Below are 26,534 nucleotides of genomic sequence, written 5' to 3'. Positions count from 1 at the left end.
AGATTTTAACTGGCCTTATTCAAGATTCAGTTATTCTTGGGATTAACCCTGAAATCCTATTACCAAGCCTAAAGCAGCAGGGGAAAAAAAATAAAAAGGAAAAGAAAATGACAGAGCTGGATTTAGCTACAAAATGAAAGCCTGGTGAAATCAGATCTATTTCACTATTGCTCATTTAATACAAATGGATACAACTGGGTCACCAAGCTGATTTAGCCACGAGATAGAAGTAGCATAACAACAAAACTCAGCAGACTGAAAGTCAACAGCAGTAGTAGGAATAAGTCTTTAGCAAAGTCAGTATATTTTCCTCAACTTTCAGTTTTCCTGGAATGATGTTATTGACTTATTAATCAATTAGGATTTTAGTATTTCAAGTTTATTTTATTTCTATAGCAAGTTTAAGTGTAGAAATTACTGCCTGGTTCAAGTTTTTATTATTTTCTATAAAAGATAAACATTTATGAATATTTAAAAATGCACCAATTTCATGCAGTCTAAGTCAGGTTCTCATTTCATGTCAGAAATTTTTGGAAAGGGAGATTTTCCTAGGGTTTTGTTTGTTTTTGTGTTTTGGTTTTTTGGGGGGTTTTTTGTTTGGTTTATGCTATTTTTGTTTTGTTTTGTTTTGGGTTTGGATTGGTTGGTTTTTGGGGCTTGGTTTGGTTGTTTTTCTTTTTTTTATTATTATTAACTTACAATGCAATTCCAGATGATTCTGATTAGACATGATATGTTAAATCAATAGATGTCAGTAAACAAACTGACAGAAAAGGGAGGCAGTAGGTAAGGATAATTGGGAAAATGTGAATTTTTACAAAGACCTGGTACTGCATCCTTTATGTTTTCACTTCTCCAGATTTTGGAGGCACAGAAGAACATTTAGAAAGTAGGCTGGTTTACAGCTTTTCCATGATTTTCATCCCTCTAAAGTTGGGACCTCTTGTGTTCAAGATGTGGAAATTTTCCTTTAAGGAGGAAGTTTAGATTTTATTATTTGTGATTTTTCAATCATTTAGAACATGAATATTTTTTATTGTTTTAGTTGAAATGAAATTTTTATGCTAGTTACAGAAAGCACCAATGTCCTCCACCAGAAATGTAAAATTCCGGGTTTCCTGGTACTTTTAAGACCAATTCAACTCTTTTTGTTTTAGTGCCATCTAGTGACTAAAACTTGAAAACTTTTTGTACGATTACGATTTATTGGCGTTTGGTTTTGCATTTTGCAGTAATGAGATGCTTTACAGAAGATTTTGTTATTTTCAAACTGAATCACAGAGTTCATGAGGAATTCTGATACTTTCTTTTTTCATTTCAGATGCTTTCTCCAGGGTTGTTGGGTTTTTTTTTTCACCCCCCTTCTTTTGCCTTGTACTGCCCTCTTAATGAAAACACCTGTCTGTAGGGTCTTGTTATTCATTCTTTGATCTGCATATCCACCAGGTGGAACAGATATAGGAAATAAATCAATATTTCTGTTTTAATTCCCTTGAATTCCCTAATAACCTCATGTTGTGGTAGCAATTTTAGTAATTTTATTAGAAGGATTTCCAGGTTGAGATTGTGGAAAAGAGGAGGCTTTTAGCAATGCATAAGTAACTGTTCTGGAATTAGGAGAGGTTTTCAGAATGACAGTCTCCTATCTTCTGTAAGTTCAGCTCTTGGAGCACTTGGATTGCAGAGGTCCATGTGGCTGGAGGAGCCCACAGCTCAGTGGAACTACCCAAGGAAGGGGAAAGGTCTCAAGCATTTAAATCTTTTGCTGCACTTCTGTATAATTTTTCACTGTTTTTTTCACTTGGTTTTCACAAGCTGATCCTTTTCTGAATCAGAAGATAAAGCCCTTTTAAGACTGTCAGATTAGTATTTCTGTTTCAGACCTTCTCCAGAATGACAAAGTTCAGGCAGCATTAGGCTCAAAGCCCTTCATGTGAAGTTGATGGCTGGTTTTCCATGTTGGTTTTTTGTCTTCCAGGTTATTGTGTTGCCCCATATATGGCCAAAGACTGCACTGGTGGTCTGAGGTCAATGAGGTTGAGTTCTCTTGAGACTTTTTATGCCCCAGTAGCAGGCTTAGTTATTCCTGCCCAAACCTGTGAGGAGAAGGTCTTAATTTCCTCAGAACAGAGGATTGTTCTGGGACATCCCAGAGGTGGAGAATGCAATAGGATATAGATAAATGGGGTAGTGAGAAATAATCCAGTAGAAACTGCATCTAGATCCTATACCTTGCAGGTATAATTACAAGACAGGTTTAATTATATTAATACTTCAGAAAGCTTTAAAATAAAAAGCTCAAGGTTATCCTGTTTTCCATGATTTACAACTGTTTTGCTGCAAGCCTCTCTTATTTTAGCTTAGATAAGGAATAAGCTTTTCATATACTTGAAAAAATAGAAGCTATTATTGGTGGTGACAGACTCTATAGGGTGGCTTTACATTTGAACAATTGAACGGATTGCCTCTAAATGTCATATTTGGTTTTGTAAATGAATCACTGACCCAACGGCATCATAAAAAAAAATCCATTTATTTCCTTTTATCCAGTAGCACTTTTGTTGCATATGTTTATATTTACTGCAATAATTAGGGGGAATGCCAGGCTGATAAATACCCAACTGACATTTTTCACATGGGTACACTGAGAGTACTTTGTTCAATAAAGCATGGGTTGTAATTACCTTAATTTTACACCTTTGATAGGATTTGATTTTGTAAGAACATGGGCACCTAGTTTTTGAGAGCTTACATGGTCTTTCTTCAGCTGAATACCAAGTGATTGTGTTTTCAAGAAAACTTGTGAACTGAAATAAGCATTATTTTGGTACTTAGGGGTCAGACAATGTGACCAATAATCAGTAAAGGCTTATAGCAGTTATTTTGGCTTGTAAATTAAAATGTGTAAATTTTTACGCATCTTAATATGTAAAAAATAATAGTGCCACTATTGCTGTTATGTTTCATATGAGCATAACTAAAAGCTGGCTAATTCTTAAGTTTTGAATGGTCATGGAGTTTGGCACATATGGAAAGTCAGTTTTAAGGACATTCTGGTTTACAGTTGAAATCCTTCCATTACTTCAATACTTACCTGGAGTTCAGATTAATTACATTCACCCCTGAATTTTCTTTCCCTCTTCATCAGCATTTCATCAGTCAGATTTGAACTTTGCCTTCATCTCCTGGAAAACAGAGAAATGCTCATTCTGGAGGATTGCTGTTCCATCTAGTGATTCCTTCATCGAATCACAAACTCTGCTCATCTGCCTTTCTGACTGGCATTAACACTAATGTTGACTGATGTCTCTGCAAACAGCTGGCTCATACATTTGCTTAATTAAATTAGAGCATTTGCAGACTTTGGTTGATGTAACTCTCCATGCTAAAAATGTGTCATTTCTCTCCTTCATTTCACATCAGCATTTGTGCATCTCCAGATGCAGATGCTTTGTTTTGACCCTTTGTTCATATTACAGAGTGTGTGAGCACAGTGCAATGCAGTTTAATGTGTAAGTGCAGTATAGCAGTTTCCCTGTCAGCTGTCTGCACAGTTTGAAACCAGTATTCCTTAAAATATTTAAAAAACCATTTCTACAGCCATAATTACCAATCCACGTGCTGGATACATCCTGACCACCTTAGAAATAATTATCCTGATATATTTGCAGGACTCCTAGCAAGTGACTTAGATTGGCAGTTTAATGTTAGTGGTATTCCAGGGAGAAATTTTCTCTTGTCACTAAATTTTCACTTAAATATCTAAACTGCTGTTTGCTATAGCCAAGGCAAGGCATGTACAGGCCATAGGATTGAACTTAGGATTTCTTTTATATTAAGTCAATTAATAATTTCTGTATAATATCACTGGTGAAGCAGTGTCTTCACTTTATTTTTTCAGATGAAATTGACATTAGTAAGGCAGAGCTGCCTACTAGATCATGGGCTTTTTTTTTTTACTTGCCAGATACAATTTGTGTACTTTTACCCCAACTCACAATTTTAATTGGTTTTCAGACCTTGTCTTTATAAAATTACTTTATGTCTGTAATTTTCCCATAATGGCTATAAATTTAGGTTGAGGCAAGCTGAAATAATTCCACAGCACAATAACTGTTTTCATTTCCACATGGTTTATGTTTCCAATAATCATTAGGTGATTTACTGATTACTTCTATAAGAAACTTTTATTGGAAACACCATCAAATGTGTCAGAGTTTTGGATCAGAGTGAACTGGTTACAGTTGTGTGATCATCTCATGGTTTTGCTTAGGCTGAGTGTTTTTGGTCCCAAAAACATTCATTTTTGGGCAATACAGAATACATTAAAAACATACAGTTCTTAATGTTCATACCCCCCTAATAACATGAATTGAAATACTAGGCATTATTAAAAATGGTTTAATATTATTAACTCTTTTATCCTTTTAAGTTTTGTTTGTTATAAGTGTTGTGCAGTTGCAGGTTTGTATTTGCTGCTGAAAGCACTTCTCTCTCTCTGTACATTGTGCCTGGTACTCAGTGATTTATTTTAGATGTGTAAGTAGTTGAGCATTTATTGAAACCTGTGACCTTATTTACCTTTTATCTACCGAGCACTATTGAACTAGTTAGCAGTAGTGAGACTTAAGCCAATGAGGCTTGGTTTTTTAGTTATTTTAAGGCTTTGCACCAGGTTGACAGCATAAAATTACATTTATGTTTACTTTCACAGAACATCCATAATCAGGAAGAGGCATAATAATCTGCTTTCAGTTGAAATGTAAATTGTGAGGTCTGTATTTTAGTATACATGAATATATGTATATTGATATGGAGACAAATTTAAAAGCATCCTTAAACTGATTTCCACTTGTGCAGACAACATTTTGCACCTAAATTTCTGTGTATGTTTTTACATAATGTCAGAATATCATATAAATTACTTTTCAGGGAGTAGTCTTTATGGATATGTGAGTAAGACAGTAGAAGTATGTGTTTTCTCAAGACACAAATTTCCATTGCTGTCATCAGTATTTGATGTTTGCAGCTGTACTCTCCTGTGCTTCCAAGAGTGTATTTTGTTTTCCATAATTTATATATACCAATTGAGTCTGATCTCTAAGTTACATTTGAAAACACTAAACTAACTCATGCAATATGGAAGTCACCTGAAAACTCAACCAATATTTTTCAGGGCATTAAAAAAGGCAAAATATATCTTTTCTATGGGTTTTTTTCCTAATTTCCACAAGTCTGCATTTCTAAGTTTTATTTCTTTATGTAAACTTGAAAAAAAATTTGTGTGAATTTTTCAACTATAATAGATATTTTGGTTTGCCACAGAGTGAAGCATCAAATACTTGTTTTCTAAAATATTTAGATTAATTTTGGATTCCCCAGTCACTACTGGTTGCTCTCAGTGTGTGAAAATGAAAATCTAGGTTTGACATTCTTTATCTCACAAAGATCCAGAAAACATAAATCTTTACTGCTACAGTACACAGCAAAGAAAATTAACTGTCATTAATACTATTTCTCTTTATTTTGCAGTTTAATAATAATGCTCAGAATGTCAGTTGCTTTAATCATCTTGTCCAAGCTAATGTGAGGAACAAGAAGAAACTGAAAGAAGCTGTCTATAAAATCTCTGCTAAAGGAATTACAGATTACAAGAAAGGCTTTAGCTATGCTTTTGAGCAGCTGCTAAATGTAAGTATTTAAGTAAGATCTCTCTGCTGTCAAGTGAAGGAAAACTGGAATATTCAGCAGGCCACTGCATGCTCCTTCATTGTGTAACTGAGTGGTAGAAGTACAAACCTATATTTAGCAAGTAAATTTATCCCAGCAATGTTTATTTCATTGCAGGTTCCCCAGCAGGTTGCTAAGACTTTGGGATTAATTTGGTTTCAATCTGTTGTACAGTTTTACTTCATTCATTCAGCTGGTTTTTCATTTAGCATGTGATTCACAGTTGACACATACTTGTGGTAGTGGTTGACTTGCAGTTAATTTTAAAATGGAAAGATCTGTGTTACTGTGTTATTATTTCAATTTTACCACATCATCTCCTAGCAATGCTTAGTTAACCTACAATTTCAAACTTATTAGAAGTCAGAAATACTTTATCATGGTTTGAGGAAGAAAGGGGGAGGAAATGAATTAGTTAATAGAGGAATACTAGGCACCTGATGATGTCTAATTCACTCACTGAGACTATTCTAATTCTTTTCTCTTTCTCATGTATAAAAAGAATAATTTCCTCAAAACTTAAATGCATTGTTTCCATTTTCTAAATACACTGCACTTTCTAACCAGGCACAAGCTTTTTGAATAGCAGTGTTTCCCATTTATAGCAAATGTTTGGGGTTTATTAGTAAATTTTAAATGGTTCATGTAGTTGTTTAAAAAAATAGAAAAAATAGTTCTACTTCTCACCTTCCTGAAGTAGGCATATTAAACCTTTGCTTAAATAAAGCTGTATCACTTTAAAGCAGGTAAGGTATAGCTTAAGTATTCCTATCCTTACTGATTTTGGTTTTGTTTTGGCTTTTTTTGGGGTTTTTTGTGGGGTTTTTTTTTTTTGGTTGGTTGGTTGGTTTTTTTGGGTTTTTATTTGTGGTTGTTGTTTTGGGGTTTTTTTACATTTTTTTTCCCCAATCTGCCAGATTCTGATATTCAGGACGCTTCCCTGACATTGTATGTGCAGTTAAAGGTTAGATCTGCTGTAAAAAATTCCAACCTTGTAAAATTTTGGTGGAGAAAAAGAAAATGCAATGTTTTTATGGGAATTTTCTCAGTATACTGCTATTCAGATTAGCAGAGGAGTCGGGGGGGGGGGGGGGGGATATGAGTGGGTGTCCTCTGCTGATGGTTATTTAAAACCACAAACAATATTTTGAAGTCTGTTGAACATTTTGGACCAGGCTGGATGGCATTTTCGCCTGTTCTGCATCTGTGGACATCTTATGCACAGGGAACCAGGAAAAAAGGAAATTTTGCCAAATATGTTCCTCCTAACATTGATATTTGCTTAAAGTTATGGATTACATTTGGTGCAGCACCAGGTACATACTTGGTGTACAGGCAACCTAAACAAAAGCTGAGCACAGGGAAAACCTCAAACTGGCTTTTTTGTAGGACTAAAGTATACAAAAATAATTGGAGGTGAATGTTAAAGTGGGACCATCTCTTTTTGAGCTGAAGGCAGAAGTGTGATTAGCCTCACATGATCTCTGCAGGACTAGAAGTTATGGCTGGACATTGTGGATGGCACAAGTTTATGGATATATACTCATCCACTCCAAATCTGTTTAGCAGGAAGAGTAAAGGGCTGGTGATGGGGTCAGGCCAAGGCTCTGGTGACAAGACAATATGGTGGTATAATACAGGTTTAAATAAATAATAAAAATATGCTTTGGGATAGTTGCCAGTTGTATATTTATGAATTTAAATAGTCCAATTGCTTTAAGGTCCAAATAAATCAAGTGTTTCTCAAATTGTCAAAATAATTTTGTGGGTACTGTTTCCGGATGACAATTGTTTCAAACAGTTTTCCAGTATACCAAATTAATGCTTGAAAAAATTGCTGTTGGATGTGTTTCTAAATGGAAATAGACACTCAGGTTTTTTCAGCATAATAATTCATGCGACTAACAACAATCTGGATTCCATAAGTTTTATACAGCATTTTCATATTATTATTTGTTACATCAAGGTTCTTCTTTGAAAATCATAATACTTCAGCTTCAGCAGTTCAGGAGGATTTTTCCCCTCATACTGTAATATCTATGGTTTCTTAAAGACAAATTAGTGAAAAATGCAGTCCTGAACTGTCATGTCACAAAATATAATTGTAACCTGCCACTTACAGGGTTAATTCTAAAGATGTGAAACTTGTTGAAAACAAAAGCAATTTTAGATGCAGTATAAAATGGATCATGTCTTGCTTGCCTTTTTGAAAGAAAAAAATAAGGCCTGTATCAAATAGAAGAGAGAGCCAAAAATAATACAGAGCTCAATTTTTCTCTTACTCTTTTGTGGTTACAGTTAAGAATCTGTTTCTTGTCTTGTGAAAGCTCCTGTATAGACAACACATTCCCATTCAGCTGTGGCTCTTTGGACTGCTAAGGCAAACTGTTCAGAAACGTGATGAAATTGCAGCATCAGATTTTCACAATCTGTAATGGGTTCACTCCCTGAGCCAGTATCTCAATTTGAGACCAAAAGAGGTTTGGGGGGAGGAAGATGTGTTTTAAATTCCTTAAAGCTCATCTGGTTCCAGCACCCCTGCCATGGACAGGGGCATCATTCACTAGACCAGGCTGCTCAGAGCCCTATTCAGCCTGGCCTTAAACAGTTCCAGGGATGGTGCAATATCATATGATTTGAATTTATTCATGTTCAGGTTTCCAATAATGTTTGGGACTAAAATCTTGGATATTTTTTTTGTGACATTACTGTCTTTAGTGTCAAAACAATTTAGTGTAAGTAACGTCCTTCTCTAAATATGAGGAGATGAGAGAAAACTGCTTTTTTCTTATACTGTGTAGGTTTATGCTAAATAAGTCTGAGAAAAGTCCTGCTTTAGTCAGTGAAAGCAAAGCCTAGCTCTTTCCATTGCCCAGAGTAGTGCTTCTTTCAAAATCCCTAGAAAAGTTCCATAATATGAGCAGTTTTGGTCCCCTTTGTCTCTCTGATCTTATTTTGGTCTATATATTAAATCACTGTAGATGTAGGTGAATTTCTTTATTTATGAGGTATCCAACCCTGCTTTTATTACTTTTTTAATATCGAGAGAATTACAGCCCAAAGCAGTATCTTGCAAGTTATATTTCACAAGCCAAAAATGGTCATAAATTATTTAATCCCAACTGAAACACAGTGTGCTGATGAGGCTGGAGAGAAGGTATTGATTTCAGCCAACATTTATATGTTGCTATATGTGAGGGAATCTGGGCTAAATTCTTTGGGCTGGATTTTTTTCTTTTTTTTTTTTTTTTTTTCACAAATTATTAGATATGAAATTAGTAAGAGTAAGAAAATTAATAATTCTTCACTGAATATTGAGCAGGAATTAGACCAATGAGTAGAATGAAAAGTGGCAGAGGGGAGTGGGATCATCACACCTGACCGGGCTGGTGACAGTCCCTTTGTAGCCACAAAGAATAAAGCAGGGGTGAACTGGGGGCTTTGTAAGGACAGCTCTCCTATTTATCTTCCTGACTCTAGAGGAAATTCATAGAGCAAAACTGAGGCCCGTGGAAGAAGCTGGATTTGTTTCTCTGGATCTCCAAGGGTTTTACTCAGTCACATCCAGCTACTCAGAAGTACCAGGGTACCATTTGTATGCAGCACAAAGGGCAAGGAATGGCTGCAAAAGCAATAAGCAATTTGCTTAGTCTAGAGTCTTAACTTTCAGAGAATAAAAACGAGCCAAAATTCATGCTCACCTCTATTGATCTGGCTGTGGAACAATGTTGTTATTTCTTTGCAAAATGCACTGCCTTTTTCTCAGGGGCTTTACTAGTTACTTTGATGAATTAGGAGTCAGAGGGGCTTCTTCTTAATTCTATTTCAGGCTTGCTCTCCAGAAATAATGGAACATGCTCCATTTTTCAGCTCTAAGATGCAACATAATTGGAAAAGTAGGTGATGGAGAGATTTTAATAATCTAGGTGGCCATATCTTGGCTACAATATATTATGTAAACCTTATTCTAAAATGCTTTTCTAAAGATTAGCTATTCACTTTAGAGTAATAATAATTTTAAGAACAACAGGAAAGAATTAAAGATTTTGAATATGAAGCTCAATTTAAGGAAATCTGACAAAAATATTTTGTAGGGTATAAGGTGGATATCCTGTAGGATGCTTAAATTAACAGAGTTTTTATTCAAGTTGTCACAGCGAGCTGGAAAGTTTTTGTGAATAGGAGTCCAACAGAAAAAAAACCAAACATATTCAGTAATTCTTTACATTTCCATTGTTCCCCAGTTTCCACAAGGAAAGTAAAGATAAGGGAAAAAAATGTAAGGATGAGAAAAGAGAAAAAACATTTTGAGATCTCAGTGTGCAAGTCTCATGCAGAACATCTGACGAGGAGCACTGTGGGGCTGTTGTGATGAGGATGAGCTAAAGAGCTCTCCTTGTGTTTGTGGAGGTGAAAGGAGCCACCAAAGCCCCATTCCACTCTTGGGCCAGATCTGAAGTGACTCATATTGAAGTATCATGGAAGAGAAAAGTGGCTTTGGCTTATTTTATTTTATTTTTTTGTTTAGTGGGGGGTATTGAATGAAATTCTAAAATATTTGTGTTTTGACATTACCATGTTAAAGTAGTAAGTGTGTAGCTATAAAAGCCATCAGATATAATAGTTGTTATTCCTTATAGCCTGAAATACAAAAACTCTTCTGTTTGTATCTCCTACAGCACAGTGTCTCCAGAGCTAACTGCAATAAGATTATTATGCTGTTTACAGATGGTGGTGAAGAAAGAGCACAAGAAATTTTCCACAAATATAACGAAGACAAAAAAGTAAGTGATATATGAAAAATTTTACTGTATGAAATAGAGTATAAATGTATAACAGCATAAATGTATAAAGTACTTAAAAAAACCTTATTACTATTGATCCTTAGGACACTAAAATCTTTTTCAATCTATAATATTTATTTGAAAAATCATAAAATATATTTAATTTTTTACGCTTTGTGACTCATTGGTCTCAAGTGATGCAGAAGTATACTGTAAACCATAAAGAACTCAACTTTCTATTGACAATTTTCTTGCATTGGTGTAATCCCTGAGTTATCCAGCAGAAACATAGGTAGTTAAATGACAGGATATATATGTGTATCTGTCTCCTCACTGCAAATATCTTCTATGTGCTTTTACTGTTTGCCAGGCAAAAGCAAATGAGAACTCAAGGTTAGAATCTGAATTTGAATAGATTTGGGCTGGAACAAACCCACATTTTTCCCAGTGAGGCTAATTATACCTTTGAATGTCTTAGCAAGAAGTGGGATGGCTTTCTGTTGATGAAATTTGATCTGTGGTTAAAGCAGAATTATGGGTTTGACATAGAATCCCTGGATGAGTTCTCTTGTTTAGATAAAATTGGATTATTAGCTGTGCTGGTTTAGGGTTTAATTTTTGAATCTAATCAAATTTCTGGTGCAGGAATGTGTGCATGAAATATAGCAGCTTATAAAGTTGTTTTCTATTAAATTTTAGTGCAAACTATTATTATTTATTACTATTAGAAGATTAATCACACTCTAAATAGAAATGGAATATGAGCTGGATTCACACTTCAACTAAGCATTTACCTTTTCCATGCCTGGGGTTGTGCCTACAACTGTGGGTTTTGTAAGTTACTTTTTGTCTTGTATTCAAAAAAAGCAGCTAAAAGTTAGAATGTGATTCATGAAGGTACTTCAACAGCTGCCTTGGATGTACATGCACGAAGCAGTGGAAGTATTTCCTTGGAAATCTTCATATGTTTGAATTAATCCTTTCAAAAGTAGAGCTGGAAATGCAGTGCTCAATTTGTGTCTTGCCCAGTGATTCAATCACTGACCTTGAATAATCATTTTGTGGCTGTTTTACAGTAGTGCTTCCCACAGAATGATGTGGTGGGGTTTAGTTAATCTCTGTGTCTGAGTTGAAAGTTCTTTTTAAACTGGCAATTGGGAGAATGGAAGTCATAGCCATGTGTGATGCACATGGCTGTACTCTGAAAATGAACACAGAGGTTCCTCTTCAGATTTGGAGAGTAGTAGATAGATAGTGGTAGCTTTTATGACATTTCAACAACAGCCATCAGCTATTGAAAATACCCCCATAAGGGGGAAGATGAATGATTCATTCCTTTTTTTTTTTTTTACATTTTATTTGCTGTGTTAGGAGGAAAGTATAGTAAAATATTCAGTTGAAACAACAGATTTGGAGGGCTGAGATTTGTGATCTTAATCACATAATGCCTGATGGTTGATTATTCTGTGAAGTATAATAAATGAAATGTAGGATTTACTAATTTTAAATGGTGATTTTATTACATCATTTAATACTCTAAATGTTCACTGCCAAGGGTTGGAGTGGTTTTATGTACAATGTTATATATAAAACACTATAAACAGTCACTCTCTTGTTACCTCTTTTGAAGGAAATTTTGGAGGTTTCATTGCATACAGCAAATGAATAATGGTAATACTGGTCACTGTGTGTCTGTATATTATCATACATCATTAAATGCATTGCCAATGCAATGCAAGGCATGTTTTCTACACTTGTTCATGGTCTATGCAACTACAAGTTCACATCTTAGTAAACTTCCATTTTGTCACTTGCCTAATGAAGCACTGGGTTGCTAGATATCAGTCCTTACTGGTTTTGTCCAGGGTGACATTGGAATTGCAGTACCAAGTTTATGCAGGTGCAATTTGAAGAACCATTTGCTTTCCCCTTATCTCTTCCAATCAGTTACAACCCTTGCAGTGTTGAAGGGAAATTTCTGGCTGGAGAACATCTAATGAGACTGCACCAGTGAATTCTTTTTGAGAAGTCACAGTTAAATCTCCCAACATCTTTCATAACATTCTAATATTATTAAAATAATCCTTATACAAAATATGTTTGTGATAATGCTCTCCTTAGTAAGGCTACACATGATCCCAGAATGATGACATTTTGTTTGACAGCTCTTTTGTTGTTGCCTCTGTATGTAACCTAATGTTAGTTCATTATCCCTAGAGAATAGCATAATTGGTGGACACATTCCAACATGAAAAATGCACCTACACTTTTAATCTTGCTAAGTCATAATCACAAGTATTGTGTTACCTTCTTAGATTGCAGAGTAGGCTGCTTTCTTATATTAAATGATGAGATTTTAAAGAGACGTGGGTGTAGTTTCTGTTGTCTTTATTGCAGTTAATTTATAAATTAGTTCATAAATATCCAGTGAATTTCAGACTGTTGGTATTTATCATTTGCAGAGGGACTGTTCAATATAAGGTATTAAAAAGTTTTCTGTGTTTTACAGTAGAAGCAGTTCATAGTATAAATATCTATCTGCATATGTATCTTCTTGCCTGTTCTACATTTATTAGACCACTTGTCTTTGTGGTTTTGCATAAGGCATATAAAAGATGGATCTTTATTGTCTTATGTCACAGTCAGTCACTTAGCACCACTGAGTTGTAAACTTACTTTCTTTTTCTTATACTAACAAAAGAGCATTTCTTCAAATCTCTTAATCCTTGTTTCCATCTTCCTGATGTAAAATTGCTTCAGCTCTATAAGTATTTTCTTTTTCATGTCAGTTAATTTGTAAATCCATGCCATGAAAGAAGCTTGAGTTTCAGCCCATCAAGTAACATGATTCAGTACTCTTGTTTGCAGGGTCCTTGGTGCAACCTTCAAGTTAAGGGAAATAATGTAATAAACACTTGAAAACTACTAAAAGAGAGCCTAGAATCTAGAAGCTGAAAATTCCTTTTAAATTCAAAATTTTAATCTGTTTGAAATAGCATACAGATATATTTAAAATAGTTTTCTGTCTATATAAATAATTTACAGTTTGAATAAGAGGGTTATTATAAAACTTATGTAACACAGATTTGGGGAGGAGCACTTATCTGTGTGAAGAGGAAAATCACAGTAGTGTTTCACCTTTGCATGCCTTTTTCCCTTTATAAAGCCAGATTTTATTGTCACACATTGCAACTACATGCTGAGCCTGATATTTAAAAACTGGCATGTTTACCTTTCTGGTGACATTTGGGGCACTCACATTAAATGTGTAAAATACCACACATGCTCTAAATTTCAGGAGTGAGGGTGCTAAATTTCATTTTATTTGCACTCCTCCTACAGATGGCTTCACTGAAGATAGCAATATAAATTTAATTGAAATGTATGCCCTGTAGGCGTTCATCGTGAGAATTTTGGATCCAGGTTGAAAATAGAAAACCACAGATCTCTGGGGCAAGTTTTCCCCTTGGAATCTGTGTTTGGAAAGATTGCTCAACTTATGTGAGTAGGAAAAGACATTAAACACACCTCATGCACTTTCAGTTGTTTGAAGTTTTGTAGAATGGCAGAGGTTTGTGTGGGTTGGATGAACTGATTAGTCTGACCCCTCAGGTAGGAGCAGAACTGTAAATTGGGTCTTATGTCCCATTCTCACACAATCATCTTCCATAATTAATACAACCTCATTTTTTGTAGATTTTTCTGACAGTATCATTTCAGAGCAAATGATGTGAACAGAAGTTTTCCAACAACTCAGTTCCGTTAAGAACATCTGTATGTGATGGGCACAGAATTGCTACTGTGGTAGACATCCCATGGGAGAAGGCTCCAGCTTGCTGGAGCTCTCCTGGGAAGCTTAGAGCTGCCACTGACTTCTTCCAAATGGGACACATTCAGCATGTCAATAGAGTGATAGAATGAAATATTTATGAGAGAGAACTTGTAAAACTTTCATTAAAAAAAAAAAAAAAAAGCCTCCTACTGTCATTACCAGCGGAGGGAACCATTTTCTTTTTTTTTTTTTTTTTTTTGGTTTCAATCCATTAGTGCATAGCTGCAAGTCAATAAAACTAAAATAAAATTATTTTAATTTAGGCAGTGGTATATGTATTGTTCTAGATGACTACAAGGACATTCACACAAGCCCCTGACGTTTCCACTTTGGGTAGCTGTGGAATTCTCATCAGGGGTCAGAGTGACCAAACGTAACTTTATATGGTCACTTCCAGAGCTTAAAATTGAAACAGCATCTTTCAAAACACTAGTGGCAGCTTTGAATAGAACTGAACAGCTGTCAGAGTGCACCCCAAGAGGTTTGGCATTTCTGAGTGTGTGGTAGGCTTGTGACACGGGATATAACACAAAGTAATTAAATTAACAGTTGAACAAAGCTTGAGCTAGCTGGTTAAACTTGCTCCCCAGCCCTTTTCCTAATCACTTCTGCCTTAAATGTGTCATCTCCCAGCTGTTAATTTTACTTTATTGTATGTTCCATGATATGCACAAATGGTAAACCTAAAATATTCTGGGTGAAACTTGGGTCAGTACTCAAAATATCCATAATCCACTGCTTTTTCTGTCAAAGTAAGTGGAAACTGTTATTAGAGTATTCACAGAAGAATCCTCCTTTTCTAAATGCAAATTACCTTTTAATTTTTCTTACCTCTCAGCTCCACTTATAAATTAAGGGTTTGCAATATACCTACTGTCCCAGTTTCTGGATTCCTAACATAAATTAATTCCACTACAATAATGAATTTAAATATACCACATCTTAGTCTCCCTCCTTTGGCACTCATTACCCAAATATGCTTCAGTAATAGCCAAGCTGCACAATACTGAGCTATGTAAGTCTTGAATTTATAAATCCATGCAATAACTGTTTTGGGGGAGGGGGAGATTAGTGGGGTTTTTTTTCTTTTTTATTATGATATTAGGCACACATTTTTTCCCCCATAAACTTAAATTTTGAACCACAGTTATCTGATGGTTGTGAAGCTCTGTTTCCCTGCAAGGAATCTGAGTTCAGTGATTTTTAAGATACTCTTTTTCAACACTACCTATTCATTGTTCTTTCAGCAGTCATCTTCTCATCTGACCTGCTAGGCTGCCCTGTGTCCATGCCCTGGCAATGCTCTTGAATTACAGAAGTCTGCCCATCTTTCCTACATTATCTTTCACTGACTCCTTTATCTTTAGACATCACCAAACAACACCAAGCCTTTCTTGGAGACTTTAATAAAGAAGTAATATCCATTATATTTTTTTCTACTTTTTTCACTTTTCCATTCAGCCATTGCATCCCCTGAGCTGTGCTGTGTGTGGACACCAGGGTGAGGTCACTGCAGACTTAGAGGTGCAGCAGAATGTGCAGCAGGGCTGGGGGGGGTGGTTCTAGGAAGATCGGCTGCAGAACCTTTTCATGCATGTGTCTGCACACACATCTCCTTGTTGATGTGAGTTTCTCTTTATGCTGCTGTTTCATTATGAGCATGATTCTGGGTTGCCACGTGGCATTTTTATCTCCCATGCAAGATAAAAATCCATGTGGAGGTGTTGAGAACTGCAGAAGACTAATGAAAGTTTTAATTTAGCTTTGTTGAAAAGTAACCTTATCAGTTTTATTAAAGTCATGTGTATCTGTTACATAAAACCCAACTGGCAGCTTGTTCCCTTTAAATTTGGCATGGAGGAGGCTATTTGATACTTCTATTTTTGTTGATCTTCAATTCCAAACACTGTAGTAATAGCAATTGATTCAGTGCATCACATTGAGGTTGATGCTGCAGATGGCATAAAATGATTAATCAAGGCAACAGGGAGAGAATATCAGTTAATATAGAAAGCACATTATGTTTGTTTTGGGACAAATGCAAGAGAGTCAGACTGCATTTTGCTTATTTATGCAAACAAAATGCTACATATGGCATAGCTGGTTGAGGCTAGACATCAGAGGGTCTGTCCTGTCTCAGCCTACCCATGTATTGACTGTGCATTCATTCCTGGGAATTTACTGTTGCTGTGAAATGCCTTGTGATTTGATTATGTTCTTCTGTAATTCAAGAATTGGAGGTCTGGGACTTTCTGCAAGGAGCCTTTTAATACCTAGGCCATGCCTAAAGATGTTTATGTAACCCCTCCTTTAAAGTATCCAGTTCCACAGCTTCCTTAGGTGTTTACATTCTTCTCTTTCAACAGCTACCTGTTTAGAAAGCTTTCCTAGATTTCCTTAAGACAAAGTAGGCTTAGAGGGTTTAGGGTTTCTTTTTTCTTTTCATTTTACATTCTTCAATAAGAGCAACTAATTCTTATCATTATAATATCCCTTCCATTTTGGGAAACAATTTTCTACATTGAAACTTTCATCCAAGTTTCCTATCCTGCTTTTGTATTTTAAACTAAACAAGCTAATTTCTTTCAGATTAATTAAATGTGTATCTTAGATTAATTAATTAATTAATAATTAATTAATTTTAATTATCCTAATTTTTTAAATTATTTATTCTTTACACCCCTTTTTTGTGTATAAAGGCACATTGTCACTCTTTAACAGTGAGAGAAACTTAAGTGGTATCAAGAACACAGAGCATTATATATATATTTTTTTTTTAAATTTTACTTTTTTAATGCATGTCAGCATTTGGATGTATATATCATAGAGCATAACTTACTATTTTGTTATATTATCGAACCATATTTGGTTTTTTGTTTTATTCTGAATCTTTTTTCCCCAGATGTTTGGGGTTTTTACATTGTATGTTTTGTTGGGTTTTTTTTTACAGTTCATCTTCAGTCTCAGTACCTGTTCTTCACTTTCCAAATTTTTGTAAATCTACATTACATTTAGCTGTTTCTTCTTGTATACCTAATGTTTTCTTCTTCCTGAATTGCCATTTTTCTTTTAATCCTTCATTCTTTAGATTATCTTCCTACATTACTCATTAGGCTAGCTAATTCTCTGTGTTTGTTGGAGTTGGTCTCTTATCCTTTGTTTACTTCTATGAAACTTTCCCTTCCTTGTAACAAAAATACCTTCTTGATCTTTCACTCTGAGTATTTTCTTTCTCCTAGATCTACAGATAATTCTGCCTTAAAATTCAAATATAAATTAATTCTTTCTGGCATCTTCTAGAATAAGAAATTTTCCTAACCTGCTAAAAGATATTCAGTAATTATGTTTCACAGTATAAGTTTTAACTGTATGACCTTATATATTTACACTTATAAATAATTTTTCTATGCTTCTGGTGTTTATTAGGGGAAGTGGAAAAATAAAAACTGACTGTCATGAGCCAGTTCTAGAGAACTGAGACAGAGAAATTTTAAGTTTTACTTTAAGGGCCACATAAGAGAGGCTCACATTTCACATTTCCCCTTCTTTTAAAAATACCAAGAGTGAAGAAAATTTAAAAGTTAAGAATTGTTTTTTGCAGATAGAGAAGCCAAAAATGATGAAAGAAAAATCCATGAATATGATTATGAAGATGAAGAGATGCTTTTACGTAAAATTGCCCATTCTGACATTACATGATCACTGAGCCTAGGGTTTTCCAAAGGTTAGCTTTACAACATTGGTTTAAAAATGCAACTTTCTGGGAAGAAACTGCAGAACTTGTCCACTTAATAGAATATGCAATATTCTATTGCATATTGCACAACTGAATAATATTTTTAAAATAATTAAGTATTATTTAGTGACTCTAAAACTTGATAGAAATCTTAGTTTCTCAATGCTTCTTAGGCCACCTCAGAGGTGGGTGTTGAGGATTTGTCTGTTAGTTTGGGAAAGGTTTGCCAATACACAGAAGAAAAAAGTGGACAGAATGAAGAGTTTATAGCTGGTCTTCAAGAGAGCAAGGACAGACTAGGAATCTCTTTGGGGCCAAGAGAATAAGGGAACAACTGAAACAAGCAGATGGTGGCACAAGCTGAAAGCATGCAGCAGCCTAAACAGTTGACAGGTTAAGAAGGAAATAAAAATTTCTAAAAATGAAGTTACAATCCACTTAGATAGCAAGAAGCATGTGTTTATACATGCAAGAAGCATAACAGAGGAAAGGGATGTGAAATGAGAAGTCAGAGTGCAAGTGAAGTAGGTGAACTGTACATTTCATCCAGGCAAGTACAAACCTTGTGCAACTTCAGTGTAGAGTATTAAACATTGTTGCAGGTGTTGCAAGGAGGGGTTGCTTTTTAGGAGAGAACATCAGCACATGAGATGGAGAGAGGAGCTCTGTTTGAGAAGTCCTATCCAGAGTAAGAACTACTAAATGTCACTTAGAAGGTCTTTTCCTAAAGCATTTTGCAAAGAAAAAAAAAAAAAAAAAAAAAAAAAAAAAAAAAAAAAAACAAAAAAAAAAACACAAAAAAAAAAAAACAACAAAAAAAAACCCTTTATTTTGAAAAAAAAAGCAATGGAAAAAGAAAAAGTCATCTAACAAGTAGGGAATGAGTCTGCTGGTAAGTAGAAAATACCCCAGTCAGCTTAGAGAGAGACTTGGATTCAGAATCCTGATTAGTCTCAAAGAAAAGGCTTAAATCTGCTCTGTCATATCTCCAGGAAATCAGAGTTGCATTCTCAAATATTTTGTATGGTACAGAATAAAATTTAATATGCAGAATTGAATGTGCAGTAAGAATAGATTGTCTTTAACAGAACAAGAAACTGACTTTGCAATCTTGTACTGCATGGTGAGGGAAGTATGGACTTCTAATTATTTTGAGGTTTTCACAAACATTTTTGTAGGGATTAAAAAATAGAGCCCTAAAAAATAGAAGGGAAAAAAGAAGCCCAAAAAACTTTTTTTTTTTTCCAGAAGAGAATCTGTTCCTATATGTAGTCTTTGAATTCTTATCCTATTATATATCTCCATTCCTCTGTTTCTATATTCAGCTTCTGTTTGAAGTCAGTAATTTTAGTTTAACTCAAATGCATACTAGCCTTGTATCAAATTCAAAGTAACATATTCAGTGTTTACTGAGGCTTAGATGGAAATTCTGTCTTTCATAATCTCATCCTAAATCATGTGCACACAAAAGCATCTAAACCATAATGACCACAGAACCTGGAGCGCCAGCTGAAAATGTATTTTTTCTTTTAAAATTCTGAATTTATTTTTACATATTTTTTTACAGGGAAGAATTTGGTTTATTTGTAAATCGTTTTTTTAAGCCATCACTTTGAATTGTATAATGCAGTGTGACACTACTGTACTCTCAGTTTTATGTGTAGACAGGAAAAAAAAAGAGCTCCATACTTTCAGTTGCAAACTTAGTCTGTAGATGCTATTTCATTTGAAAGCAAAACACAAAGAAAAGCCCTCTAAGGCAATGTTTTGTCTATAATAAATTTCTCTGTAAAAATCATATTTATAATTAGGGCTGAAGACCTTTTTCCTTATTTCTTATTAAAAAAAAAAAAAACTTTAAAATCATTAAAATCCATTTATGTCACATTATAGACTGAGAAATGGCTTACACCTTGTCACATAAAGTATGATTTATTAGAGTTCATTTTCTCTGCTCTTCTCTTTCAGCCATTAGCAATGCAAAATTTAGATCTGAATTCACTAAGAACATTGTGGTACAAACTGCTCTACACACCAAGGCTATGGACACCCCACCCCTCAAGGCTGTTTTACCTGTGTGTTTCAGGGGAAAATCCCTTGTAGTTTCTTTCTGAAAATTTAATTTATTTAGCTGATTAGAAAAGAAATGAAAATGCTCAAGTGAACAGTGTCATGATTAAATTTATGTTTATGATGAACAGCCCACAGGATAGGTGGCAGCTGTCTGTACATGTTCAATGCTTCTCAAAGACAGTCCTGAGACTTCAGGTGCAGTTTGGCAACAAGTGCAGTGGGTGGGCACCAACTGCTTGCATTAATCATTGCCTGTGAAGGACATTCTCTGTTCCATGGGTGCACAGAAGCCTCTCTCTCTCTCAGCCCTGCTCTTGCCAGCTGCTGACAGGCAGCGTCGTCACCGCCTGCTCGTGTCAGTAATGGCACCAACCTGCAAGCAGGGGCAAGGTCAGGCTGCCCTCAGCACAGCCCCAGCTGCCACTGCTCACTTTCCAGCAGTATACAGTAACTGCCAGGTTTTTTTCCACCTAGAAAAGGAAAACTTGCAGCATTTTCATCCCTTAATCTTCCCCTTCTAAGATAACCATTCTGTGCCCAGGTGAGTCTTCAAGAAGGAGTATGTGAGAATGGACAAAGTGCCCTCACCTGCTGGGGTGGCACACCCTTCCTAAAGCTACTGGATCATTTTTGTTTAGAATTTTCATTCTAAAAATGAAAATGTTGAGATCAAAAACTCATTGTAGAAAATGCTGAGATCAAAAACTTCATTTTACTTAAGGAGACTGTGCAGGACAGAGGACATTGTCTCCTTGTCATTACGGAATAGTCCAACATTGTGTTACAGTGAGCATACAAAACTCTGTTTGTACTCCTGTGATACTTCAGGCCCATGAAGGATGATGTCTAAACTAGAATTTTCATTTTCCTTTGAGCATCAGCCAGTTATAAAATTAGCCATGAAATTTGTGTAATTGATAATTCCAGAGAGGGAGACTTCTTGCAATTGGATTCTCCTGGAAATACGTGTTTCTGAGGGTCCTTCCTTTTCCCACCTACTCTTTTCCCTCCCCTAGTACAACTTTTTTGGCATTTGCCAACTGTGAAGATTCAGTCACTTTTCCATGTTGTACAAGCAATGGAGTAAATGGGAGCAGAAAATCGAGGAAGAAAATATACTAGACTATTTGTGTGGGAAGGAAAAAGGCAGAGTACTTGATTAGAATTAATATTTGAAATGGCATATTAAAATATTCCTTTAAATACTTGGATGATATTTGTAATACTTCTTCTATGGGATTTACAAGGACAATGAAAAAAAAAGAAGGACTTAGTGTCACAATATGAACCGTAAATATCTCTCTAATTAATCCAGTCCTTTCCAGCTGCTCAGCTGCCTCCAAATGTTGTTTTGACTATCAAAGAAATGCCTAAAATTCTTTTAATCCAGAGTGCAGTGGGAATTACTTTGTCAACTCCCTTGTCTGGTTCCTGATATGGACCACCAAATTTACAAGGAATTCTCAAAAAAAAAAACTGTATTCTTCAGAGAATGCTAAAAGATGAGTGTCAGGAAGAAGCTGCTTAGGGAAAGGAGGAATTTAATTGTTTTTCATTTCAACAGGGAAAATTTCTCAAAAGAAGCGAATAGATCAACTATTTGAGTAAATACAACGTGGGTAGTCCAAGTAGAACATTCAACAGATGAATTGTTAAAAAGATGCCAATGTGTTCTTTATCTGAAGCCTGGGAGGCAGGACGAGGAGCTGGAAAATCACCTGATGCACCTGAGTGCTTTACAGGGATTTCTGAGTTGGGGTGGGGTGATGGAGACAGCCCTTCTGGTGGAAATCCTGGGAGAAGGAATGTGTCCCCACTGTGTCCACAGCCTTTGAGCTAGACCTACAGCCACATTACTGCAGTAATTTATAGGTTTAACTGAGTTAAATCTGGGTGGGCTTTGGCCTGTGCCAGCTGGCACAGTCCCAGACAAAGAGCTGGGACTGCACCTGTGCTCCTGTGGCAGCAAAGAAACTGGAAGAGAGAAGGAGTAATGCTTTGACTTCTGTGTGTGCATGTGGGCTCTGCTGACAGAGCTGCTCTAAAGGCTGGGGAGTGGACCAAAGCCCACTTTTTTGCAGGGTTGGCATGGGCAAGTAGACTCTCAAACATAAAATTCAAGCACATCAGTGTGAAGTCCTGCTGGTGGTCCTGGGAGTACAGCCTTTCTCTTTCTTATTGCTGTTCTTAAGCAATATGTTTCACAAAGCTAATAAAACAGAGATGATTTATACCCACACCCAGAAAATGTTGAGATCAAAAACTTCATTTTACTTGAGGAGACTGTGCAGTGCAGAGGACACTGTCTCCTCATCATTATGGAATAGCCCAACATTGTGGTACAGTGAGCATATGAAACTGTGCTTGTACTCCTGTGATACTTGAGGCCCATCGAAGTTTATGTCTAAAAAAAGTAAATAATTAAAGAATCACATAATCAGTGGTCCATTCTATCTAATTAGGAGCAGTTTAGCAGGGGTAGGGTAGCAGGTGTCAGCAGGGAATTGAGAGTTTCATCCTTGCAGCTGCGTGGCAGCAGAGGAAGGGGCACCACAGGGCAGCCCTTCAGTGAGTAAGGAACAAGGTGCTGTGGTTCCACAAGGTGGCACTAAGAAGTTGTAGAACAGTGTGCCTGAATGAGTATGTTGTTTTTAGTTCTGTGAGAAGGTTAGTTCTGAATTTTTCCAGTATAACTACAGTGGTGTTTTGACCATTAGTCTGCAGTAGAAAATATCCCCATTTTAATGTAGATATGTTTTCTTTGTGAGGGAATGAAACAAGATGGGAAAAAAAGAAACAACAACAACAACAATAACAACAAAACCCATTTCGTGATTTTTGACACACTTTGCAGTTAGTAAAACATATGTCATGGATTCATGGCAATCACAACTCCCATGAATATGCACCTTTCATTGTATGTATGTGTTACATGTTCAGGTATAATTCTCAGGTTTTAATTCCTTTGCTAGAATAATTGCTCACAACTACACCATGCATCAATATTCTTGATCCTATTTTCTCAATATATTAACACCATTAAACAGTTTGGAGCCCATATTATCTGTATAGATATATCTGCTGATATAGAGCCAAATATATCCAAAGAAAGTGAGATTCTCCAATAATCTCCTCATATGCAATAAGTGTAATTTTCATTATAAGATAGAAGGAGGGTTACTATTAGATTGTAATGTGAGCTGATTTTTAGAGTGTCATTATTTCTTTTTGTTATTAGGCTGTAATTACACAGACTATAATTAGACTATGAATTAATAAGCTAGCATTGCAGTTTAAAGTTTGAGGTTTAATTGTAGTGAATGAAGATATTAATGATAGGGAAGGTTGCAAATACACATGGACAGTTTGGAAGAAATCGTTTGTTGCGGATGAATGTCTAAAATAGTATTTCCAAGGACCTGCTCTATTTTTCTTTAAACACATGCCTCAGTTAAAAGATTTTTCCTTTGGTTTCAAGGGGACACTTGCATAGTTATATGCCTTGCTGAATCAGAGTATGGAGGGTCACTTATGGAAACACTTGAGTAGCGTCAAATGGATTTTCAAATCCTATGGACTAATACTTTCATCATGTCTATAAATTCAAAGATTTCCAGCCTGCAATTATCTTTTCATTTAAATATTTGAGAGCTAAATTATTCTTCTTGTTTTTCATGTTGGTTTTTCTTTCCAGTTACCCCAAGTCTACACATATTTTTGGAGAGTACCCACAGCAAGGGAAAGATCTTAATTTATTCATAAATGTAAAAAAATATAACTTTATACATATCTGCTGCTGTATGATGCCATTTTTTTATTTCCTAATTTGACATTAAAATGTGAATTCTGCTTTCTGAGTTCTAGTCCTTTCAAACTTCAGAACTTTGGCACCTGACTAGGTGCCATACCCTGCTGCTCAGGTCATCTCTGTTTCTTTTTCCCAGCTGCTGTTAATGGCAAAATGCATCAGCAGCCTGACAGTCTCATACAAAAGCCTGAATCTCCAACTTCTGAACTTTCTTGAGCCTGGCATTTAAAGCTGGGGAAGTTCCGAATGTGCTCAAACTGAGAATCATGAACTCATCCCTCTTTTTGTGCAAGTACTGAACTCTCATTTATAAGTTTAGTGGCACCACTGTCCCAGTAATTTTGAAAAGCTGGGCCTTAGGGCTCTCCCACAAGAAAACCAGCCTTACTTGCAGGAGTGATCCAGGCAGCTCTGTCCATACTAAGAAACAAAGCAGGGCCAAGGTGCAGGCTGCAGAAATGTCCAGTTTTCCAAAATTGCAGTTGTTAACAGAGCCAGCAGAATGGTTCCTGGCCCGTGGCAGTCAGTTTTTTAGCAATGTCAGTGTTCAGTTCAGTGACAGCATGAGCTAGGGCTTATTCTATAGTGAGATGACCTGAGATGGGGGTCAGGCAGGGAGGGAGGATGGCACTGTGGTGTAGCCATTGAGATGTGAGCCATACTGTGCCATTGCCCTCATGGCCTGAGAAGGAAAATGGGTTATGTCCCTTTTATGTAATGCATAAAAGATGGCTTAAGGGATCCTAAAATTGCCCTCTAGCACATGGCTATGAGTCTTGCCCCTGCTGTTAAGCTCAAAACTTCTATTTCTCTTCTAAGAAGAAAAAAAAAAATTAACTAACTAACAACAACAAAAAAAAAACCCTTTACATTTACAGCTCTAACCTAAATGGTTGAGGGCTGTTCCCTGCATGTCCTGAACTGAGAAGTTCAGCATGACAGATTATTAGCCAGAATTTAGGTGACTCTCTGTATTTGGTGTATCCTATTGGCTAATCCTAGGTTGTTTTCTAATTAGTGTATTGTCTTTTCAGATTGTCCTCTGAAGTTCTGCTCTCAGTTCGATTCAGTCATAAATGTCTTCTGATCTCAGTTAACTCACAGCAGAACCCAAAATCATCTTCAAATTTTTTATCCACAGATGTAAAAATGTAAGATAAAAAATGCATTCACAGTTTTAGCTGGGGCAGCTTGAAAACTGCATAACATCTCCCTGGCCTACAGCACAGAACACAAAAATGACTAAGTGATTTACAAGCTATACTTACAAGGGATTTAGAAGACAGAGTGCATAATGGAAAATAGAAGAGCAGTTTTATGATTTTATTCAGAATGGTAGGCTTCTTATGTTGTCCTTCTCTTTCAGAAGTGTACCTATTAAATATAAACTGCAAACGATTTTTCCTCATCTCTGATAATCTGTAAACCCATTACTGGGAAAGATAATTCCCTGGCTCATGCTGGAATTACTGAATTATTTATTCCCCTTTATCACAGTTTTCTTTGTTGTATAGCAAAAAAGATTATCTGTGAATCTTTACCTGCAGCTATAAAGGCCAGAGTAAAAGGTTCTGAAATCTTCCTGTCATCATAAAAACCAAAGCTGAATGATTTGATGAGCTCATTTTGGTCATAGTCAGTTTGTTTATTTAGTGTTACAGAAAGATGCACTCTTTACATGATAGGCATAAAATTACAGGATTCATCTTGCCTGCATCCAATTAAGTGAATTAATTGTATAGCTCTCTTGGTATCTGGTAAAATAGACATATATATCTCCAAAAGTCAGTTAATCTTTTTCGTAGACTGAGAAGTGAAGAGATGCACAAAAATTGTTATTGAGAGCTCTCTCATTCCAGTAGCACAGAATTCAAGAAAAATAATTTATCTGTCAAAAAATTTGCATTTCTTCCACTCTAAGGGGCATGCAGTGTGGTTGCAGTGCTTTTAGGCCTAACAGGGGAGTTAGAATGAGATTATCTTAAATTTCTCTTCCAACCAAAACATTCAGCGATTCAAGGATTCTACATTGTCTACACATATAGTCAGTACCCTAAACACCAAGTGCATTGTGTTTAATTACCCCTTTGAATTACCTTCAGTCAAGACTTAATTTTTTGTAATACTCATAATATGTTATACCCAAAGGAAGCATCTAATTTAATCTTTCTTAATTTTAGTCTAATACCAAGATGAAGAGATAAAATACATAAAAAGCAAATGAGATCTGTAGGGAAAGCAGCCTTTTCATAGATATCCCTTCATTTTTTCATCACCACAACTCTCTTGAGTGCCATCGTCCCAAAAAATCTGTAGCAGTCAAAAATTTTTCCTCACCTCGGTGCCTATGATCCTATTCCACCAGAAAGAAATACAAATAAGTAGCAAATTAATTTTATAATTATACAATTATATTTTCTTCAATAAAGTGCATCTTCCTCTGTTTTTGTAGAATTCTTTTCTATCTATCATTTGCTCTGTTTAGGTGTTGGATTTTTGCATGTATTCTTTTGATGTCCTTCATAGGTTCCTAGAATAAACCAGGTTGCAAGTGGCTTGCAGAGGTCTCTA

The 26,534-nt window shown here is 35.7% G+C and overlaps 1 protein-coding gene across 2 annotated transcripts in view; it reads left to right on the top strand.

Moving 5' to 3' along the window:
* The window catches only part of CACNA2D1 (calcium voltage-gated channel auxiliary subunit alpha2delta 1), a 358,692-nt gene that overhangs the window by 271,867 nt on the left and 60,291 nt on the right, over positions 1-26,534 (top strand). For both annotated transcript variants that reach the window (XM_059847448.1, XM_059847449.1), the window contains exons 11-12: positions 5,533-5,691; positions 10,410-10,514. In XM_059847448.1, the coding sequence (XP_059703431.1) occupies positions 5,533-5,691; positions 10,410-10,514 (264 nt within the window). The remainder of the gene's footprint in view (positions 1-5,532; positions 5,692-10,409; positions 10,515-26,534) is intronic.

This window comes from Haemorhous mexicanus, chromosome 5, assembly GCF_027477595.1.
Source record: "Haemorhous mexicanus isolate bHaeMex1 chromosome 5, bHaeMex1.pri, whole genome shotgun sequence".
Lineage (NCBI taxonomy): Eukaryota > Metazoa > Chordata > Aves > Passeriformes > Fringillidae > Haemorhous > Haemorhous mexicanus.
Note: the sequence above shows the minus strand (reverse complement) of the source record. Positions and strands in the feature narration are given on the sequence as shown.